This window comes from Sminthopsis crassicaudata, chromosome 2, assembly GCF_048593235.1.
Source record: "Sminthopsis crassicaudata isolate SCR6 chromosome 2, ASM4859323v1, whole genome shotgun sequence".
Classification (NCBI taxonomy): domain Eukaryota; kingdom Metazoa; phylum Chordata; class Mammalia; order Dasyuromorphia; family Dasyuridae; genus Sminthopsis; species Sminthopsis crassicaudata.
Window position 1 is genome coordinate 548,579,404 of NC_133618.1, and position 21,314 is coordinate 548,600,717.

At 32.0% G+C, this 21,314-nt stretch overlaps 1 protein-coding gene across 2 annotated transcripts in view; it reads left to right on the top strand.

The window, feature by feature from the left end:
- The window catches only part of MTMR10 (myotubularin related protein 10), a 59,405-nt gene that overhangs the window by 33,759 nt on the left and 4,332 nt on the right, over positions 1-21,314 (top strand). For both annotated transcript variants that reach the window (XM_074294965.1, XM_074294966.1), the window contains exons 7-15: positions 1,522-1,690; positions 7,420-7,507; positions 7,601-7,689; positions 8,357-8,487; positions 8,818-8,887; positions 9,113-9,183; positions 12,479-12,648; positions 13,945-14,115; positions 21,001-21,183. In XM_074294965.1, the coding sequence (XP_074151066.1) occupies positions 1,522-1,690; positions 7,420-7,507; positions 7,601-7,689; positions 8,357-8,487; positions 8,818-8,887; positions 9,113-9,183; positions 12,479-12,648; positions 13,945-14,115; positions 21,001-21,183 (1,142 nt within the window). The remainder of the gene's footprint in view (positions 1-1,521; positions 1,691-7,419; positions 7,508-7,600; positions 7,690-8,356; positions 8,488-8,817; positions 8,888-9,112; positions 9,184-12,478; positions 12,649-13,944; positions 14,116-21,000; positions 21,184-21,314) is intronic.

A 21,314-nucleotide genomic window follows, 5' to 3' on the forward strand; every position in this document is an offset into this window, starting at 1 on the left:
TTGTATAAGTATTTTTATAAAATGAAATTCATAAGAATTTCAAGTTCAAATATTTTAATATAGTTTTTGAAATATATATTATAAAGTTTATATAAATTTAAATCTAACTTGACATATTGAAGAGAGAAGAAATTATTTCAGTCAAAGAAGAGTAGCACAAATCAAGAAATTTAGGAATGAATATAACATTTCTGGAACAGTGAAGAGACTCCTCTCCACTGTTAGAAATTATTGCTGAAAATGAGGTAGATTGGATTAGGAACTAATTGTAAGAGTGCCCTGAAGGATAAGCATAGGAATAAGTAAGTAATAGAGAGTTACAGTTTAAGAGCAATGAGATAATATAATTAAAACTATCCTTTGTAGAAGATTAACCTAACAAAAAGACAGTTTCAATAGAAGTTAGCATGGAGCCAAGAATGTTAGCTGTAATCCAGGCATGAAATGATGAGAACCCCAATTAGGGTAATAGCACTTGGGATGGTGAAGAAATGTTTTTAAGGGAAAGATGACTGATTTTATATAAGGAGAAGAAAAGACAGAGGAAATAAAAATTGCATCAAGGTTTTGAGTCTTTATAACCAAACAGTAGTGATGCTTTTGAAAGAGACAAGTGAATTTAGAAAGGAATCTTTAGAGGGGTAGAGATGGTTTTAAATTGACACCTGATGAGTTTCAGGCAATAATTTTGCACCTAAATGAAATTCTCTATTAGTAATTAGAGATAATGAACTAAAAACTAAGTAGTTTGAAATCTTTAGCACAGAAACCATTTAAGAATTTCGTGAATCCTTCAACAGAGATGATGGAGAGAACATGGGATTAAGGGCTGATATTACAGTTGAAGGTGAAAAGGGAAATAATAGAAAAGCTGTCTGGGAGCATGATACTTAAGTTAGTTAGGAGCCCCATTATTTCCCTTCTTTCTGACCCCCAACTAGTATTAACTTTTCAATGAGAGGATGGTCAAAATAGCCATAACAAAGATTAAGGACATGAAAAGAAAAGAAGACTATATTTGACTTTGTTGGTAAAGTAGGTTGTCAGTGACCTGTTGCAGTGGAATGGTACTGGAAGCTAAATTGAAAGAGTTAAATAGTGAATAGAAATAGAAAAGTAACCTTAAACTGGTGAAAAATTTGGTAGTGAGGAGCTACAAATAATAATTAATCAGGGACAGTTTCTTCAGACTGGTTGTTTCATATGCTTGATTGCAGAAAGAAAGGGGTCATTATGTAAGAAGGGATAATAAGGTTTTTAAGACATTGAAAAGAAATCTGTTCAGTGTAGGCCAGAGGTAAAGCAGATAATTTAAAAGAAGATAAGGGATATTTCTTTTATGGAGATTTGAGAGAAGGGTGAATAGATAGGTATAAAAGCCTTAGAGTAAATGTGGGATCATTGTAATAGTAGGCAAGATCTCTAATGAGAATAACCAGGGAAGAGAATTGAAGATTTAAATCAAAATTAATTATAAAACACAACTTTTAAAAATTTTAAATTATATTGCTTTTTCTACAGGTAAAAACATTAATGGAATAGACCCTGGAGGTGGAGGAGTAACTGGTGGTAGTAGTCAAAAAACTCCTTTATTTGAAACTTTCTCTGATTGGGATAGAGAAATCAAGAGGACAGGTGCCTCAGAATGGAGAGTTTGTTCAATTAATGAAGGCTACATGATTTCTACTTGGTAAGTTTTGTTTCTAATATTAATATTTAACTAGAAAAAAACTTCTCTTTAGTAATTAAACTATTGTCTTGCTTCTTTGTACTTTGTTAATTTTAATAGATGATCTCTTAATATCTTTTATGAAATCCTTATTCTTTTTAACTTCTCTGTGGTATTTATTTGATGCTGTTAATTGCTTTTTCCACTTAAAAATTCCTCCTTGGTTTTTTGTGTTACTGCTCTCTTGTTTCTTAAAAAACTCTTAGTTCTGGCTTCTTCCTGAGTATCTTGCCCCAAGGCACACTCCTTATCAATGTAATTGCTTTATTCTACACTTCAGAATCTGAATCCAGCTCAAGATTTTCCTTTTTTTGTTTTTTCTTTCTAAAATATTATATCAGAATTGTTTTAAACTACTTTGCACATATTTAAGTACTTATCTCCCCCATTAGAATATAATAAATTCATTGTGAGTAAGGATTACTTTATTCTACGTACTTTATATTACCTGTGCCTAGAATAGGGACTGTGTCCCTAGAAGTAGGCACTTAATAAATACTTACTGATTGATAGAGTTGGTTGTCATTGAAATTTTCAGTATGTAAGTGCTTGACTGACAGTCAATAATCAAATTATCTATTGCATTATATTAAAAAAAAAAAAAAAACTAACAAGGCAACTAGTTGATACAGTAGATGGAGCACCAGCCCTAAAGTCAGGAGAACTTGAATTCAAATCTGGCCTCAGTACTTCTTGACTCTGGGCAAATCACTTAACCCCAATTGCCTCAGCAAAAAAAAAAAACAAAAACAAAAAAACTAACAAAATGAAAATGTTTACTATTACCAATAATATTATTAATAGTAGTAGGTTGCTTTCAACAAGAAAATTTGTTTAGAAAATCATTTAGGAATTGCTTATTGGAAAATTTCCAGGTATGAATTATGAAATTTCATTTTTAGTTAAAATATTCAATTTTATGAGCAGTATAAAAAATAAACGCTAGTTTGAACCACTGTCACTAACAAGCATTTTTACATAAAAACTTGACAGAAATGGAGTTGATAAAAGCTTTAAAAAAAATGAACATGTTATACATCTTTTATATAAAACTAGAAAAGATTAGAACATATCCCTAAGGTTAGTGTTTGTAATAAAGACAGATCACCAAGGACAAAATGATTAATAGTGCCAGGAAATTCCTGGGAAAGGAAATGGCTTTTTTTTTCTTTTCTTACTGTAATTCTCATCAACACCTAGGTCGTACAAGCTCCTTTGGAGTGGGAAATTTTTTGTTGTTTTGATTTTTTTTTTCTTTTTTTAATATTTGTACTCAGTACCAAGCATAGTGCTTTTTTGTGTGGCAGATATTTATTTAAACTTTATTTGATATCAAAGTAACACATTCATCTGGGTGATAAGTAACAAAGTTCTACATAAAGAATTAGGAAATGGAGGGACATGGACAGAAAGAGCTGACAAGTCAGAGATGTACTTTCCAGAACTTCCTGCCCTGTCCTTGAAGATTCTGTCCTTATGACCCAAGACTGAGGTTCTATCAATAGCCAGCTATTTATTGGGTGCTTACTTTGTATCAAACACTGGTAGGACTACAAAGATACCCACCAAAGATTTATACTGTTCTTAGAGATATGAAAACAGGTAAGAAATTCAAATTTTCATATTGTAGTTCATGCCCAACTTGTGAATCCCCTATTTGAAGTTTTCTTGGCAAAGAGACTAGTATAGTTTAGTGTTAATCTAGCTCATTTTACAGATGAAGAATTGAGGCAAACAAGGTTAAAGTGATGTGCCTTCGTCACAGAGTAGTAAGTGACAGAAGATGGATTTTGAACTTAAGGTTGTCCTGATTCTAGGCCCAGAGCTTTATACACTGTGCCATTTAGCTGCCCAAGATATTATATGCCTAACCAGAGCTCAAGCAATGAAGACTGGAACTGCTAGGAAGGAGCAATGGAACTTGTATCAGGGGCTCTTTGTAGAGGCTCTTGAGTATCAGGCTCAAGAGGTTGAGCCTTGTCTTCTTAGTAGTGAAGAGCTTTTGAAGTTTTTGAGGAGGAGATATTGTGTCCAAAGTGATATTTTTAGGAATGTTAATCTGGCATCATGGAGGAAAGGATATGGGAATTCTGACCTCCTTGATGTTTCTCATACTTGATACCATCTCAAACTCCTCGTGTTTAATTGGCTGTCCACATATCTAGATACCTAAAACTCTCCCTTTGAATCTCTACCTCCTAACTTCCCTAGCATCCTTCTGGTTTCTGCTAATACCTCACCTTTTGCAAGAAGCCCTTCTTGATCTCCTTTAAAGCTAGAGCATTCCCTTTATTGATTATTTCTATATTTTATCATCTATATTTCTTCTTTGTACATAATTTTTATCTTGTGTCCATTAGACTGTGAACCCTTGTTAAAAGGTATTGTCTTCTACCTTTCTTTGTATCTTAAAATTGCTCCATGGCCTGGCACATAGGTACTTAACGAATGGTAGTTGAATGATAGCGGTCCAACTTTGAGGTGGTAAAGGATTGGAATAGGGTAAGGATGTAGGAATGAAAAGGAAAGGATCAATTTTAGATATTACAAAAGATAAAATGAACTTTGGGAAGAAAATAAAGCTCTAATATGACTTTTAAGCCAAGATAGGAAAAATAAAAAGATGAACAGAAAAAAAGAAAAACAAAAATCAAGCATCCAAAACAGAACTAATTGGGAGAAAAAGATGTTTTGATTTATTTGATATGCTGAATTTGAGGTAACAATATCCTATTACAGTTGTTTTGCAAACATCGATATAGAACTGTAAATTGAGAGTTTCATTTGACAGATGGGAGAATGAAAATTGGAAGAGGTTCAGTAGTCAAAGATGTGGGATTCAAATTTAAGGTCCATTGCTAAACTCAGGAAAAAGGTCAGAGCTGGAGATGTATTGAGTAGTTTTTGTATAAGTGGTAAGTTAAGGTAATTGGGATTCCATTTTGGGGGGAAGGGGGAAGAAGCCTAGAATGAGGAACTGTTCCCTAAGAACTCAGCCATAGAGCATATCCATAGGAACTGGGTTGGGATATAGAAGAGGAAACAAGCAGCAAAGGAGAAAACACAGAAATAGGAAGAGAACCAGGATAGTACAGAATGTCAGAAAACAAGAAACAGGTTAGTGAACAAATACTAGTAAAAAGGCCAAAGAGAATGCAAACCTGGAAAAAGAAATTCTACTTGGGAATTCAGAGGGGAGATCATTGAATAACTCACAGTACTTTCAGTAGATTAGTGGTAACATAATACAAATTTCAGTGAATTAAGGAATAAATTGGATGACAAGGAGAAAAATAAGACAAATTAATGATAGGATAGTAAAATAAAAGAATGAGTTAAGATAAGAGACTTCTGACCATGTTTTCAGGCAAAGGCAAAGATTAAAAAGACTAGAAAGTAGGAGAGAAATTGAAGGAAGAGACTAAAGAGGATAGAATCAAGAGCATAGATTACCCTTGAAAAAGTTCACTTCTTTAATATAGAGTAATGAAGTTTGGAATCACAATTCCAAATAGGAGGACTCCTAGCAATTTCCCTTCTAACTTAAAATCCTATTTTCATCCTACTAATAATGGTGGAGAGAAAAAGTACAGTGTATGGAAAATGAAGAGTTTCTTTCCCAGAAAAGCTCGTGTTCAATTGAATTAGAATTATCAGGTTAGGGGCAACTGGGTGGCACGATGAAGAGAGCACTAGCCCTGAAGTCAGGAGGACCTGAGTTCAAATGTACCCTCAGACACTTAATGCTTGCTAGCTGTGTGACCCTGGGCAAATCACTTAACTCCAATAGCCTCAGCAAAAAAAAAAAAAAAAAAAAAAAAAAAAAAAAAAAGTTGTTAGCTTCATACCTTCAGGATAGGAACAGAACTGAAATAGCCCCCAAAGCATTTTCCTGTTTAGGAATATTTTCTTCCTTATTTTGTGTTGACATAATTTTTGTGGCATATTTCAGTTCAATATGCATTTGAGTGACAGCTATGTTTTAGGCTCTATTTCCACCTTAAATATGATTAGTTAAATTTAAGTTAAATTTTAAATGGGCGGCGCCACAGTGCAATGGGAGATTGAGTGCTCCAGGAAGTAATCTCTGTGGATATTAGGACTGCCCAGCTTTGTAATGGGTGACTCTCTCACTAATTGGCTGTGTGTGACCTCACAGGCCCTTTATAAGCCCACTGCATATAGCAGTCGCTCTCTTTAACCTGGTGCTCTTTAACCTGGCTCCCTGAGCCAAGCGTATGGATAGCCCAGAGAGGTAAGGATTACCTAAAAAAATTTAAGGCTTGGACAATTAGAACATGAAATTTTAAGAGTTTGGAGTAAGGACTATTCTCTATGATATCTTTGTCAGATAATCATCTAACTTTTTGAATGGTTTAGCAATGCTACTTCACAGTGTTGTTGTGAAGTTCAAATGAGATATTTTTGAAAGCACTTTAACACAATGCTTGGCACATAGTAAGGTATTTATAAAGGCATATATATATATATATATATATATATATATATATATATATATATATATATATATATATATATATATATAAAATGCTTATTCCCTTTTCGTTTTCTTTCCTCTCTTATATCCATATGTAAAATGCATTCATGCCACGAGAGAGATAATTTGTTATGGGAAAAAATGACTCAAAGTCTGGCTTCTACTAGAGCACTTTCAGTATGACCTGTGAATCTTAGCTGTTAAATGTTCTTATGTTGTTTGCTTTTGATTAATGTGTTCCAATATCATTTCCCCAGTTATACTAGAAATTTTTAAGAGGCAGAAGCTCTTGGAAATAAATTTCCTGTTTTCTACCTTATGATTTGTAAATATACTTCCTTATCACCCCCTGGCCATACACCTAGTAGAACACCTGAGTATGTGAATATGTGTGGAACAGCTTTGGTATAATAGAAAGAACATTGAATTTGGAATAAGAAGGCCTGAGTTTTTAACCTGTAACATTTTAACTTTGTGACTTTAGCCAAGTTACTTATGTTGCATTTTCTTCCTTCTCATCTGTAAAATGGGAATAGTAATTTCTGCACTACGTTCCATGGTGTTGTAGAGGATCAAAGGAGATATTGGATATAAAGGACTTTTTTTAAAATTTGAAGTTATTTTTAATTGTCAACTATTAATAGTAAGCCACAATATATTTTAAGTGATGACCTTAAACTAAAGAAGTTGGTGAAAGGAGTATCATTTAGAAAATGTTTGATCATGAAAGGAGGTTATCTGGTTATATATATGACTTGTGAACAAGATGTAATAAATACCCTAGATGTTCTCTTGGGGTGCTTGAATTATAAAAGGACTTAGAAAAAAGTTCTGGCATGATACGTGGAGAATCTGGGGAAGAATGTGGACAAAAATGACAAAACTAAAAAGTGGTACACTTTTCTTGATAGAGGAAAATTTTTGTTGATGAAATCACTGATCTCTTGAAGTAATAATAGGTCGCATCACAACAACCACTCTGAGGCATCTAGCCTAATTACAGATAAGGAAAACTGACTCCCAGGGGAACTGAGTCACCTGTCTTAGGTGATATCAGCTCTTGATTTTCTGATTCTTTATATTTATAAATTGTTTGATTGTATTACTGACTTGTGTAAAATTTTTAGGATCAGTAGGACAATGATTTCATAATGATTTTAATATGAAGGCTTTTTCCCCCTTTCCTTTTCAGCCTTCCAGAATATTTTGTAGTTCCATCTTCTTTGGCAGATCAAGACTTAAAGCTTTATTCTCATTCTTTTATTGGAAGACGGATGCCAGTGAGTGTGAATTTTATTTTATTTAAGGAATATTAAGTAATATCTTAAGTAATATTAAATAAGATTTAATAATTATACTTTGTTTCTTTCTAGCTATGGTGCTGGAATCATTCTAATGGCAGTGCTCTTATAAGAATGGCTCTCATAAAAGACGTATTGCAACAGAAAAAAATAGATCAAAGGTAATCAAGAAATATACATTCTGATATGAGATATTATTTTTATTTTTTCCCCCCAAGGCAAGTGGGATTAAGTAACTTGCCGAGGGTCACACAGCTAGTAAATGTTAAGTGTCTGAGGCTGGATTTGAATTTAAGTCCTCCTAGAATCTTCCTGACTCCAGGGCCACTGCTCCATCCACTGTGCCATCTGGTTGCTCCTGAGATGATATAATTTTTGACAGATTATTTGTAAATACAATAATCTGTTAGAGATGGTGAGAGAATTATATATTCTAGTAAATTATGTATCTACTACTTCAAATGAGGTATTACGTGTAAAGTATTTTGCAAACCATTAAACCTTGTGAATTAGGTATATGAATGAGCGTTAACATTATAATTTTTTTTTGCTTCACTTTTAAACAAATTGGAATTTTGTATATATTGTACATAATACATGTTTTAGATATTTACTGATATGACTATATATGTATTTTACTAATAAGACTAAAATAGAAGCTTTTCTATTAAAGGGAGGATTAATTCACTCAATTGGATGTTAGGAATTTTAAAGTAATTAGTAACCTTTTTTTTAAAAAAAAATGCTCATTACCATTTAAAACTAATTCATTCCTGAGGCATGAATAATTTTTTTTATAAAGTAATTAAAGGATTTTGTTTTTATTAGGATTTGTAATGCAATAACAAAAAGTCATCCACAGAGGAGTGATGTTTACAAATCTGATTTGGATAAGAATTTGCCCGGTATTCAAGAAATACAAGCTGCATTTGTAAAACTTAAGCAACTGTGTGTTAATGGTAATCACACTATTTTTCTTTATTATATAATTGATAATAATAGGAACTTATGATGGATATATTTTTGTGATATAATTTGATCCATGATATGTCTAATAATTTGTGAGGAAAGACAAAATATTATAAATATACATGTATATAAGAATTAAGGAATACAGCGTTATTTCTCAAATATACATATTATATATTTATTATTGGCACTTAGAACCAGAACCAAGATTTAGAAATTGCATTCATGCCTTTTAACTCAAGTTGTATTGTTATATTTGTGGTTATTTAAATTTTAGCCCAACAAGTCTAAGACAGTATCTGTAATACTATTCATTTTAGAGGCTTTTGAAGAAACAGATGAGAAATGGTTGTCCTCACTGGAAAATACTCGCTGGTTAGAGTATGTAAGGTATGTATAAACTTTCTTTTGATTAATATAACTGGTAATATATTTTTCTGATGTAAAGATTATAAGGTGTAATACATGAATCAGTAGAATGCTAAATAAATTCATAGTGGATATTTGATGTAAATATAATGTGAGGTATTCATGTTTTATTTTAAATATTAGAATATATTATTACTTCTTAGCCCTTTCTATGTATTTAGTAATTTTTTATTTTATCTCTTCTAGAGCATTCCTAAAGCATTCTGCTGAACTTGTATATGTTCTGGAAAGTAAACATCTTTCAGTAATCCTTCGAGGTATCTAACTGAATTTCTTATAAAATTATGAAATGTACATATGGTATAGTGGTATACTAAATGCATTATTGTCAACTATAAGGGACACTTCCCATTTATATATAATTATGAAGTGTACATATAGTATAGTGGTAGTAACATTGGTCTCAGAGGGAGAAACTCAGCGGAATTGAGTTTGTTTTTTTGGCTCTAACATTTATTAGCTTCTCTGAGCCTCAGTTTTCTTATCTTTAAAAGCTGGATCATAATACTGATAATCAATTTTGCAGATTGGGTATAGGAAAAAGTGCTTCTTAAACCATTTAAAAAAAGAAACTAACAATTGTTATCATTGCTATTATGTCATTCACTCATTCTGGTAAATGGATGAAAAAAAACTCATTCATATAACAGTACTTTAAAGTTGATGATAATTATAGACTGAGTAAACAAATTATAAAGTTGTCAAGAAATGATTAATTAAGCAGGTGATAATATGAACTAGAGTATAAGTTTGGCTGTGTAGAGGTGCTATTGTAAATAATTAACTTGAGGTGATTGTGTAATAGCATACGTTACAACTAATAATTTGTATCCTAGAGATATTGTATAGAGTTGCATTGAAAAGAGTAAAGGTTCTAGGAAGATATAAATCCAAAGATTTAACCTAGGATAAGTCACTTAAATTCATTTGTTTATCTGTAAAACAGAATTTATACTACTACCTAAGATAGTGAGAAAAGTGCATTGAAAACCTTAAACTGTGTAAATATGCTTATTATAAGTCATAATAATAAATAGATTTATAGTTACAAAGTACATGATCATGTTTTGTTGTTTGAACTTTAGTGAAAATAATTTTTTCTGATCACCTGTTTTTTAATATCATTTTTTTAAAAATAAATTTTAGTTGATACTTTGTGTTCATTTGAATTACATTAATACTGAGCACAGTAATCAGGTATTTCAATCTCCTTAGAGTGTTTTTGTTCATTTGTTGCTTGCCTGTTACTTTTTAAAATGTTAGATTTTTATTGATTTATATGTATTATAAAATATCTACCTTTGTGGTTGGTTTCTCTTTGCATCTACAACAGTATTTTCAGACAATGTTAATTTTTACTCATTTAAATTTTTCCCTTTGGGTCTTCAAAATTTTATTCTTGAGTTTTTTATCCGTTTGGTGCTAATTTTCATCACAGAATTTTAGTTGTTAGCATCCTACTTATTCTTCTGAACTTTACTAACCCTACAATTTCATTTTTTTCTTAAATGTAATAGATAACAGGAAGTTGTGAATGTAAAAACAAAAAAGCCTTTGCATTGTTTTTAGCTTCTTTTAGCTCTCTCACTTGGTCACTTCATAAACTGCTGTAGTTTTAACTATATCTCTGCAGATTTTGAGCAGCAATCTCTTTATCTTCACCTGCCTATTGGACATTTTTTCTAAAAGAGAACTCATTATCTTTTCCCTCCAGAATTTATTCTTCTGAAGATCCTTATTTTTGTCCACAGTTCTAATCAGCTTGTTTGTAACTTTAATGCCATTCCTGATTCCTTTAACTCACTATATATATATCAAGTTAATTTCCAAATCTTATTTCTATCTCTATAATATCATTTGCATCAGTTTCTTTCTCTTCATGCACATGGCAGCTATCCTAGTTCAGGTTTTAATCAATCTATCTCTGGACTATTGAAATGACCTAATCAGTCCGTCTCTCTGCCTCAGATCTCTATTTTCTCTGATCTGTCTTCTATTTAGCTACCAAAATGATTTTTCTAAAATATAAATCTGATCATGTCACTCCCTTTCTCAAAAAACTCTAGTGGTCTGTTAACTTTAAGATCAAATATAAAGTCTTTTGTCTGGAATTTAAGCCTTTAAAACCTTGTCCAAACCTGCTTTTCTATCCTGATTATACATTAAAGCCTCTTTATCCTTCCTTGGTTCATCCAGACTAGTGTTTTGTTCCTCATTTGTGGCACTAGCTGTTCCCTGTGCTGTGAATGGAAATTACTTTAATTTCCATTTAAGTGCCACTTCTATATGAGACTTTTGCGAGTTTCCCTCAGATGTTAGTGCCCTCTACATTCTATCTATTTTGTATATACCTATTTATTTACATATCTCTCCCAATAGAATCTACCTCCTTGAGTTTAGGAGTTGGTTTATTTCTGTATTTGTACCTCCCATGCATAGTACTTTGTACATATTAGGCACTTAAAAATTTTGCTGATTAGTAGTATCCTGCATATCTTAATTATCCTGAGGATCTTGTATAGCAAATAATTCCTAATAATTTAAATTATACTTTAATGATAACTTGCATTTATGTATAGTGCTTTAAGTTTTGTAAAATCATTTCATTTTATCCTCACAAAAACCCTTGAGAGATAAGTAATATTATTATCCTTATTTTGCAAATGAGGATTCTAAAGCAAATAGCTTAAGTAATTTGCTCAAGGTTACGTTTCTAGTTAATGTTTAAGACCAAATTTGAACACATGTCTTTCTGACTCCAGGCCTACCACTCCATTCATTATCTCAGCTAGCCAGCTAAGAAAGTGTAAATTAATTGTTTGCATCATTTTATATTAACTGTACCTCTGAGGAAGGAACTGTTATCTTTGTATCTGCCCCCTGACTATGGTATTTTGTACTTAGTAGACACTCAAAATTTATTGGATGATGCTGAGTTGTCAAGAAAAGACTGTCAATAAAATTAAATAATATATTCTGTTTAATAAATTATAGAAACATATCCGAGATTTAGGAAGATTTCCATCTGGGGCAAGCCTTTACCCACTTGCTTCTTTGGTAAAATGAGGTGATTTGAATAGGTCATCCCCAAGTTCCTTTTGAGTCTTAAAATTTTGTTTCTGATTTTCAGACAGAGCCCATTTTTAGATGATGCAGGATAATTTTTATTTAGAGAATTTTATCTTTGATCTTCCCAATTCCAGGTCCATTATTCTATCCATTGTGCCACCCAATTACCTATCATTTCATTTTGATTTTTCTGCATGTAAAATGCTAAGTCACAGATTAGAGAAGAGAATAAACTTTAAACTATTTAGGTAAGGAAAATGCCTTTTTCAATATAGCTGTGCTCATCAAGCATTGTTTTATTTCTATTGCTCATTTTGACTCACTTAATGACAAAGACATTTCAAATTATATAGACCAGACATTATGTGAAGCATTAAAGCAGTCAGAACATTTTTGCACCTGCCATAGTATGTAATATTTTATTGTATTTTCAAAAAAATCTTTTGTGTGTGTGATTTTTTTTTTTTTTTTTTGCCCCCACAGAAGAGGAAGGAAGGGACCTGAGTTGTTTTGTAGCTTCTCTCATTCAAGTAATGATGGATCCTTATTTTCGGACAATTACTGGATTTCAAAGTCTGATACAGAAAGAATGGGTCATGGCAGGTTATCAGTTCCTCGACAGATGTAACCACTTAAAGAGATCTGAGAAAGAGGTACGAAATAACTCAAGCTTTTAGTAAAGATTTGGTAAAATGTATATTATGAAATTGATACTACAGAAATTCACAAAATTGTAAGTATGATTTTAAACATATTTAGTGATATTAATAATAATAATTATTATTAATATTTAGTAATACTTAACATTGTGGATTTATTAAATATCTAAAATAATATTTGCGATTTTGTGGATCTTTGTAGTATCTGTTGTGTCTAAAGCACTCTTCTGTATATATACAAAGTATATTAATCTAACCAAAGGTTTTGAACATTAGAGACTGAGTGAGTAGTAGTACTTTAGAGTCAAAAGGAAGACCAATTTTAGGTAGGAGGAAATTATCTTGGTTTTAAATCCAGGAAGCTTGAGAATGTGCGTGGGATATGCAATGGAAATTTTCCATGGTGAGCTGAAGATACTAGACTGATTCTCAGAAGAGAAATCAAGGCTAGAAATACATCATATATATAGAACTTGTAAACTGAAGTTTGAGAGTGAATGCTGTCACCAAAGAGAGAGTATAGAGAAAGGAGAGCATTAAGCACAGAATCTTTATTATTTATTAAATTTTAACAAATTTAAGAACAATCCACAAGCATTTATTAAGTAGTTACTCTCTGCCAGATACTATGGTAGATGATGAGGATATAAATTCAAAAGGGTGACAGTCCCTGTGTCAGGAAGCTTTTTTCCTACTGAGAGGTTAAATTATGTTCATGGATAAGTAAAGGTAGGAGATTTTTGTAATTAAAAAGGGAAGGATTCCTGGAAAAACAGATGTATAATATAAAAGGGAAAAGGATTAGCCTTATTGAGGGTTGGAAAATGAGATGTGTTTCAAAACATCACAGTTTGCCCTTTTTTAAAATATTTGGACAAGAGTTCATTATGTAAAGAAATCTTGTGAATTCTTTTATGATATAAATAAGTATCTAAATTATCTGTTTTTATGAAGTCAGATTTTGGTATATCATATTTTCTTATAGTAAGCCTCATTTGTACCATTAAAAAAAATGGAATGCTTTTGTAGGGGACAAAATTTAATACGACTTCAAATTGCTGTATAAATGTGAGCCATTATTATTAAAGATATTTAGTTTTGTTCCATTAGACTAATTTGTTTCTTTAAACTTTGGTTTATTAAGGCAAATAAACAATGTTCTTGGGATCAAGTATTTTGGACTGTGGTCTTTTCTCCCCTGAATTTATTCTTTGTTATCATTCTAAAGATAATAGATATGCTTATAAATGTGAACAGCTAAGGTACTAATTTTCTGTTTTGTTTTGCTAGTCTCCCTTATTCTTGTTATTTCTGGACTCCATCTGGCAGCTATTAGAACAATATCCAGCAGCGTTTGAATTTTCAGAAACTTACTTAACAATGCTGTATGACAGTACACGGATCTCATTGTTTGGCACTTTTCTTTTCAACTGCCCTCACCAACGAGTAAAACAAAGCACAGTGAGTAAAGTAATTAGTTGCTATTTTAGTTTTGGTTCTGTCATGAAATTATTGAAAAGTTAAAAAAAAAAAATTAGGCATTTGTTTTTATTTTATAAATTTTCAATTTTTAAATCTATATTTATGTAATTGGTGTGTTTTTAATTAAATTTTGGTTCTTGTGAAATTAGTTTTCATCAAACATAGTATTCAAAGAAAAATAATAAAGAGATTTGTATTAGAAACTAAACTATTGTATTTGTGTTTAAGAAATCTAAAGTTGTTGTATTTGTTAGCCTTCAGTACATTTTTTATACTTTTATTATATTTTCATATTATTAGTTTTTTTTTTTTTAATTAGCCTTTTCCATATTTGAACTATCATTACTTTATCTATAGTTAGTAACTGAATATTTTCTGAATTTCATTAAATTGGGGGGGGGGAACAAGATTATTTTCCTCTACGGGAAAGAAAGTTTGCTTTGGAGAGAGAATTTTTTTTTTTTTAATTAGAATATGATTTATTTAACATGTATTGGTCAACCTGCCATCTGCAGGGCGGAGAAGGAGGGGAAAAATTGGAATAAAATGTTTGGCAATTGTCGAAGCTGTAAAATTACCCATGCATATATCTTGTAAATAAAAAACTATAATAAAAAAATAGTATATGATTACTAAGTTAGAACCTTAGATTATAGTATAATCATTTTAGATTAAGGCAGTGATGAAAAACATGCATTTCTATACTATTCCACTAGACCTACAAAGATTGAATGAATCACTGACTAAACTATGTGCAAGAAATGACAAGCACATTTTTAAAAGCAATATTTGAAGAAATAACAGTAATAGACTATGAATGAAATATGCATATAAAACAATATATTTCTTTTTTAAAGCAAAACCTTTTTTAAAAATGTGCCATGAGCCAAATCCAGGATTCTTTTAGATTAAGAGCTCTAAAAATATTGGCCCCCATTTTCTTTCCTTTTTTTTTTTTTTTTTTAATAAATTGACAGCTCATATACTATTTTGATGCTACAATGGATTTATCATTGTTTTGATGCATGCACTTCCTTCAGTGATGCTGATTAGAATACATTTGTGTTTCCTGTACTACACCATTCCCTTTCAAGTCTTGTCAGTCCATCCTAAGGCAGGGATCATCCATCTAGCTTTCATGGATCATGAAAGTAGATCATATGGGGTATTCATTAGTTACCCCTTACTTTTTGCTATGGTTTTTCTAGTCATATATTTCTCTTACACTTCTTTTGTGTTTTGTCTTCTATATAACTACTTGATTATGTTGTCTTTGTGATCCTCAACTTTGGTTCTTTTTAGAACCAAATGAGGTATGCCATTACAGCTATGCACTATTACTAGGAGAATATTTTTCTTTAAAATATAAACCTGTATTTTAGGAGAATCTTGACATTAAAAACATTGTGGAGTTTCTCCAAAATAACTGAGTTGATTCTCCCCCTCAGTCAGTTCAGCTTATTAGCCATTTGCATTGTCTTTTATTATTGGATTCTGTTACTGGATGAGTAACATTAAATTGGCCATTTAATGAAAACCAAAATGATTTGGGATTAAAAGCATAGTGAGGTAGCTCTATTTAAAACACAATAGGTTGCAATTATAAATAAACCAGAACACTCACTTGTGAAGATATGGTATCCTAAGTGGTGGAACAGAGGACCACATTTGGCAAGGGGCTGTAGTTGTGTGTGATTGCAAGGGAGACAGAACAGATATCTCTACCCTCATCTTCCCCCACTCTTCTCTAAGAGAGACTTGCATTCCTGCCAGACATTTTTTTTTTTTAAGGATAGTTTTGGAGGTTCTACAAGTCCTCAGTTCTTCCAACGTGATGAGATCCAAGGAAAGGTATAGACACTGCTTTCCTGGCCCGATCTATGAGCAACCACAAGCACTCTTCTTAGCCCTGGAATAGTGACTCAGGGTATTGTACCCAACCTATAAAATGTGGATAATAATAGCACCCACTTCCCAGGAGTGGTGGAATCACCTGTTGATCAGTTCTGCTTGAAGACATAGAAGGTACAGCAGCTCACCACCTCTCCCGTGTATTTAAACAATTAGTATGTAATATTGAAGGTATAGCTATATATTAGTTTTTGTGGAAAAGATCTAGGAGGTTTTTTAATAGAATTGGCAAGCTCATTTTAAGATTATTGTGATACTTATTTGTTGGGATTACTAGGTGAGAACTCGGGTTGTCTGGATAGTGACAAGGTGAGAATTCAGGTTGGACAATTACAAGGTGAGAACTCAGGTTGACTTGATGGAAGGAGCAGGCTCATTGGCTGAGGTGGTTCTTCCCAGAAGCCCTTGCATTATCCCACGCCCATTCTCTGGGAAGAGATCTGCTGTGTCTTCTACTCAAATCTCTCCGACAGATTCTTCTTCCTGTAACGAACCGTTGTCTCCAGGCAGTTGCTGTTAACTCTTGTCCAGAGAAGTGACTTCCCTTCCTGCAGAGAGCCCCGTCAAGCCTGATGCAATTCAGAGTCTTCTCCTTGAATCCTGGCTCTGAATCTCCTCCAGCTCTTATCCTTCTCCAGGCAGACTCACTTTCCAGGCCCACTGTTCTCTCTTTTATTCTCCCAGAGAATATCCAGACAACCTGAGTTCTCACCTAGTAATCCTAACACTTATTGATATTGTTGATACTTGCCCAGATTGAGAGAGATGATACTCCTGCTATAATATATATGCCCTGGTCAGATCACATGTGTAGTATATTGTTCCTTTCTGTGAGCTACAGTTTAAAGCACATACACAAGCTATGTGTGGTCTGCAAGAGGAGCCATAGATTTAGGGTTAGAAGGGGCAGTCCTTAGAAACCATCTAGTTGAATGCCTTCATTTTATATAGGAGGAAATAGGTTGTTGGGGCTTACATCTAGTAAGCGATAAAAATGAGATGGATTGAAGTAATTTAAGAGGATTGGATGGGCGGATGGGGTCACTTGATATCATGTTTGTGATTTAGTAGCATCCATTTTTGAACATTGTGTGAGTATTTCTTTCCTATTTACATTTCTGTAGTTATTGTGTATATTGGGGATTTTTCTCTGCTTTTGTCATGTTGCATCAGTTTATGTTTTCCATGAGTCTCTATATTCATCTTGTTTGTTACAGTAGTTACAATCCATTTCATCTGTATGCTGTCATTTATGTATTCCTGTTCTTTCCTATTAAAAAATTGCTGCTGTAAATATTTTATTTTGGGTGCATAAGCCTAATAGTGGAATCAAAGTGTTTTGTACTTTATTTGCATCATTTCAAATTACTTTCCAAAATGGCTGTGTTGATTCACAGGTTTATCACCAATTCACTTGTACAGAACAATGCATGGAGTTATTGGGTATATGAAATCTGGAAGATTTGAATTTAAGTCCTGCCTCAGACATTAGCTGTGTGACATTGGGGCAAGTCATTTAACTTTGGTCTGCTATAAAATGAAGTATCTTAGCACAGTGACTGGTACTTAATAAATACTTGTTTCTTTGCTTCTTTCCATTACTCCTTTGCCATTTTTCATGGTATGAGGTGAAACATTCCTTCAATCTCCAAGCTGTATCCCTGACTTTCTCAAATGCCTCCCAAATCTCTTTGTCCTGGAAGCTCATATCAACCCTGTAATTCTTACATTAGAAAAAACCTTCTGCTCTTGTGACCTTTCCTAATTGGATATTTCTTTCCAGAATGTCCATTTAAGGTTGTCAACCATGTCTGATTCCTCTTCAAGTTACTATTTGAACTTTGTCTATAATAATCCCACATAGTGCATCTTTGTTTTTGTCTTCTTTCTACCTCCCATGTTATCAGCTCCCTTTTGTGTTTGTCTTCACCTAATAATGTTACAACAGAGATTGAATTTCTTTGTGCTTTTATAATTCACAATTAGCACAGTGTGTGTGGTACATAGTAAATGGATAACAAATACTTGGTAACTGACCTCAGGGTTGTTTTCATTTTCATTTCTCTAATAATTATCTGTGACATTCTTCAATGTAGTTATTATTAGTTTATAAATTTCATTTTGAAAACTAGTTGTTTAAACTCTTTGACCATTTTTGTATTGGAAATATATTCATTGTTTATCTTGGATAGTAAATCCTTTTCTTTTCTTTCTTTTTTTTTTTTTTTTTTTTCCTGAGGCTGGGGTTAAGTGACTTGCCCAGGGTCACACAGCTAGGAAGTGTTAAGTGCCTGAGACCAGATTTGAACTCGCATCCTCCTGAATTCAAGGCTGGTGCTCTATGTGCTGGGCCACCTATCTGCCCCAGGATAGTAAATCCTTAAAGAAATTTCATATTTTCCCCCATTTAAGCACTTCTCTTTTACTAAGTGCATTGATTTTCTTTGTGCAGTAGATTTTCCGTTTTGAATAATCAAAGACTGGAGCTCCTACAGAAAGCTATGAAAATTATTCTATTTCTTTTCTCATTTGTTTTATAATATATTCCTTAATATTAAGGTCATGTATTCATTTAGAATAGATTTAGAGAATTTGGTGTAAAATACTGGTCTAAGTTTAATTTTTTGATAGACTGCTTTCTACCTTTCCCATTAATTTTTATTAAATAGGGAGTTTTTAAGTAATTCAATTTCAGCTTTATGGAACACTGGAGTATTGAGATTTATTATTTCTGATTTTCTTTTGTCCATTCTCTGCCATTATTGTCTATTTTTTGACTAAGACAAAATGGTTATGAAGACTGCTACTTTATAATAGTTTGAGGTCTAGAAGTACTTCTCTCTTCATTCCTCTTTTTTTATAATCTCTTTTGTTTCTTAAGATGAGTTATGATCAAGTATTACTTTGATAATTTGATTGGTATAACATTAAAAACTATAAATCAACTTTAGTAATATTGTCATTTTTTTTTTTTTGTTTTATTAACATTGGCTCAGTTTAGCCATGGACACTGAGGAAATGATTCCTCTAGCTATTTAATTTTTTTTAGGACTGTTTTACAATTGAATCTATACAAATAATTTATGTGCTTTGGTAGATTGATGCTCAATAGTTTTTACATTTTTTAATTATTTGGAATTGGCTTTACTTTCCATTTTGGTTTTTGAATTTTATTATATAGTAATGCTTTTGATTTTTGAAGGCTAATTTTGTAACCTGTAAATTTATTTAGTCTCATTTGGTATCTTTGCTGATTCCCTAGGATTCTTTAAAATAAACTGTTGTCACCACTTGGAGAGGTATAATTTTATACCTTCTTTATCCTTATTATGCTTTGAGTTTCTTTCTGTTATCTCATTGCTAACTAGCATTTTTAGAATTATGTCACCTTATTAGGTACAGAGTGGACATTTTTGCGTTATTATTCCAACATTGACTGGGAAAACTTTTAGCTTACTTTTATTGACTATGAAGGTTTTGGTTTTAGGTAGATACTTTTATGATATTTAAAAAACAACTGCCTATGCTATGTAGGGTTTTTTAGCATAATTGAATGTTGTACTTTGTCAAAGGTTTTTTCCTTTTTTTTTTTTTTCTCTTTTTTTTCTCAATATCATGTGGTTTTGAATGTTTTCACTTTTAAAGTGATTGCATTGATTGTTTTTCTAATGTTAAGTCATCCCTGCATCTGTGATTTAAATTCAGCTTGGTCATAAAGAATGATTTCTTGGATGAATTGTTATAATTTGACAGTATTTTATTTAGTTTTTTAAATAGTCTTCGTGATATTGACTTATTCTCTTTCGATGCTTTGCTCTTCCCTGGCTTAGATATTAGGGTTATATTTGTCTTGTAAAAGAAACCTCTTGGAATACTTTTTAAGTTTTTAAGAATAAAGGTAGAATTGGCAGTACTTGTTCTTTCAGGTTTTTTGGAATTTTGTTGTTTCTTTTTCTGAGATAACATTTGGTTTTCAGTTAATTCATATATTTTTGTATTTTTGAAGGTATTCATCTATTTCTTTAGTAATTTCAAGTCTTTTATTGACATACATAGCTGTAGGAAATCCTGATAATTCTTGTGTTTTGGTTTTGTTGCCATTTCACTTTGTTTGCTTTTTTGTAAATTTGACCTTTTAAATCATATTGGCTAAAGATTTATCACTTTTATTAGTCTTTTCATAGGAACTATTTTTTAGTTTTACTTACTTAAAAAGATATATTTCTTTCCAGTTAATCTTTCTCCTGTATTAAATACAACCTAACTTAAAATATTGTTAGATTAGATACTTCTCCCAGTCTCCAACATTTCAATACAAAGTGCATATCCTTAAAGTTAAGCAGCGTTGCCTAATAATAATAATAATGTATTTGATGATATTTTTTACTTTTATGGTTAACCTGTCATTACTATGAAAATTGAATGGTATAAGTGTTACCATCATTATCTCTTGTACCTGTCTTGTGATTTATCAAGTATCTGCTTGAAGAGGGGGAAAAAAATGGGAGAAGAGAAATATATTTATCATGGGCCTCTGGAACCGAATTTGGCCATTATGTTAAATTTGTATTCTTGGAGCATTTTCATTTACAATATTGTGGCCATGTATATTCTTTTGATTCTGCTTTCTTTGCTCTGTATCAGTTCATTCAGATATTCTCAGTTGTATGAATTTGAATTTAGAATTTCTGAATTCTCCATATTTGTCGCTTTGTCTCATATACTATAGTTTGATCATTCTTCAAGAAATAGGTATCTACTTTGTTTCCAGATTTTTGCTACCATCATACATATAAGCTGCTATGAATATGAATATAGAGTATTCAATACAGAGACAGCTGAGTCTGAAAATAACTTATACATCAGAAGCTAGTTGCATACTATCTGTTAAAATGAAGTAGAGTGAGGGTCCTCTTGCTGTAAATATTAACTATTTTTGATATCTTTTTCCAGGAATTTGCTATTAGCAAAAATATACAATTGGGTGATGAAAAGGGCTTAAAATTTCCTTCTGTTTGGGACTGGTCTCTTCAATTTACTTCAAAGGATCGTACCCTTTTTAACAACCCCTTGTACATTGGAAAGAGTGCACCATGTGTACAAAATGGGTCGGTGAAATCATTTAAGCGAACAAAGGTAATTATGAAAATACATTGAAAACAAAGACCTTTAATAATTGCTTCCATGTTTTGTTTACTTCATAACCAGTTGTTAAAATGAATATAGGCAAAACTTGCAGCTTTGTATTTAATATGGTGAAAGGAAAG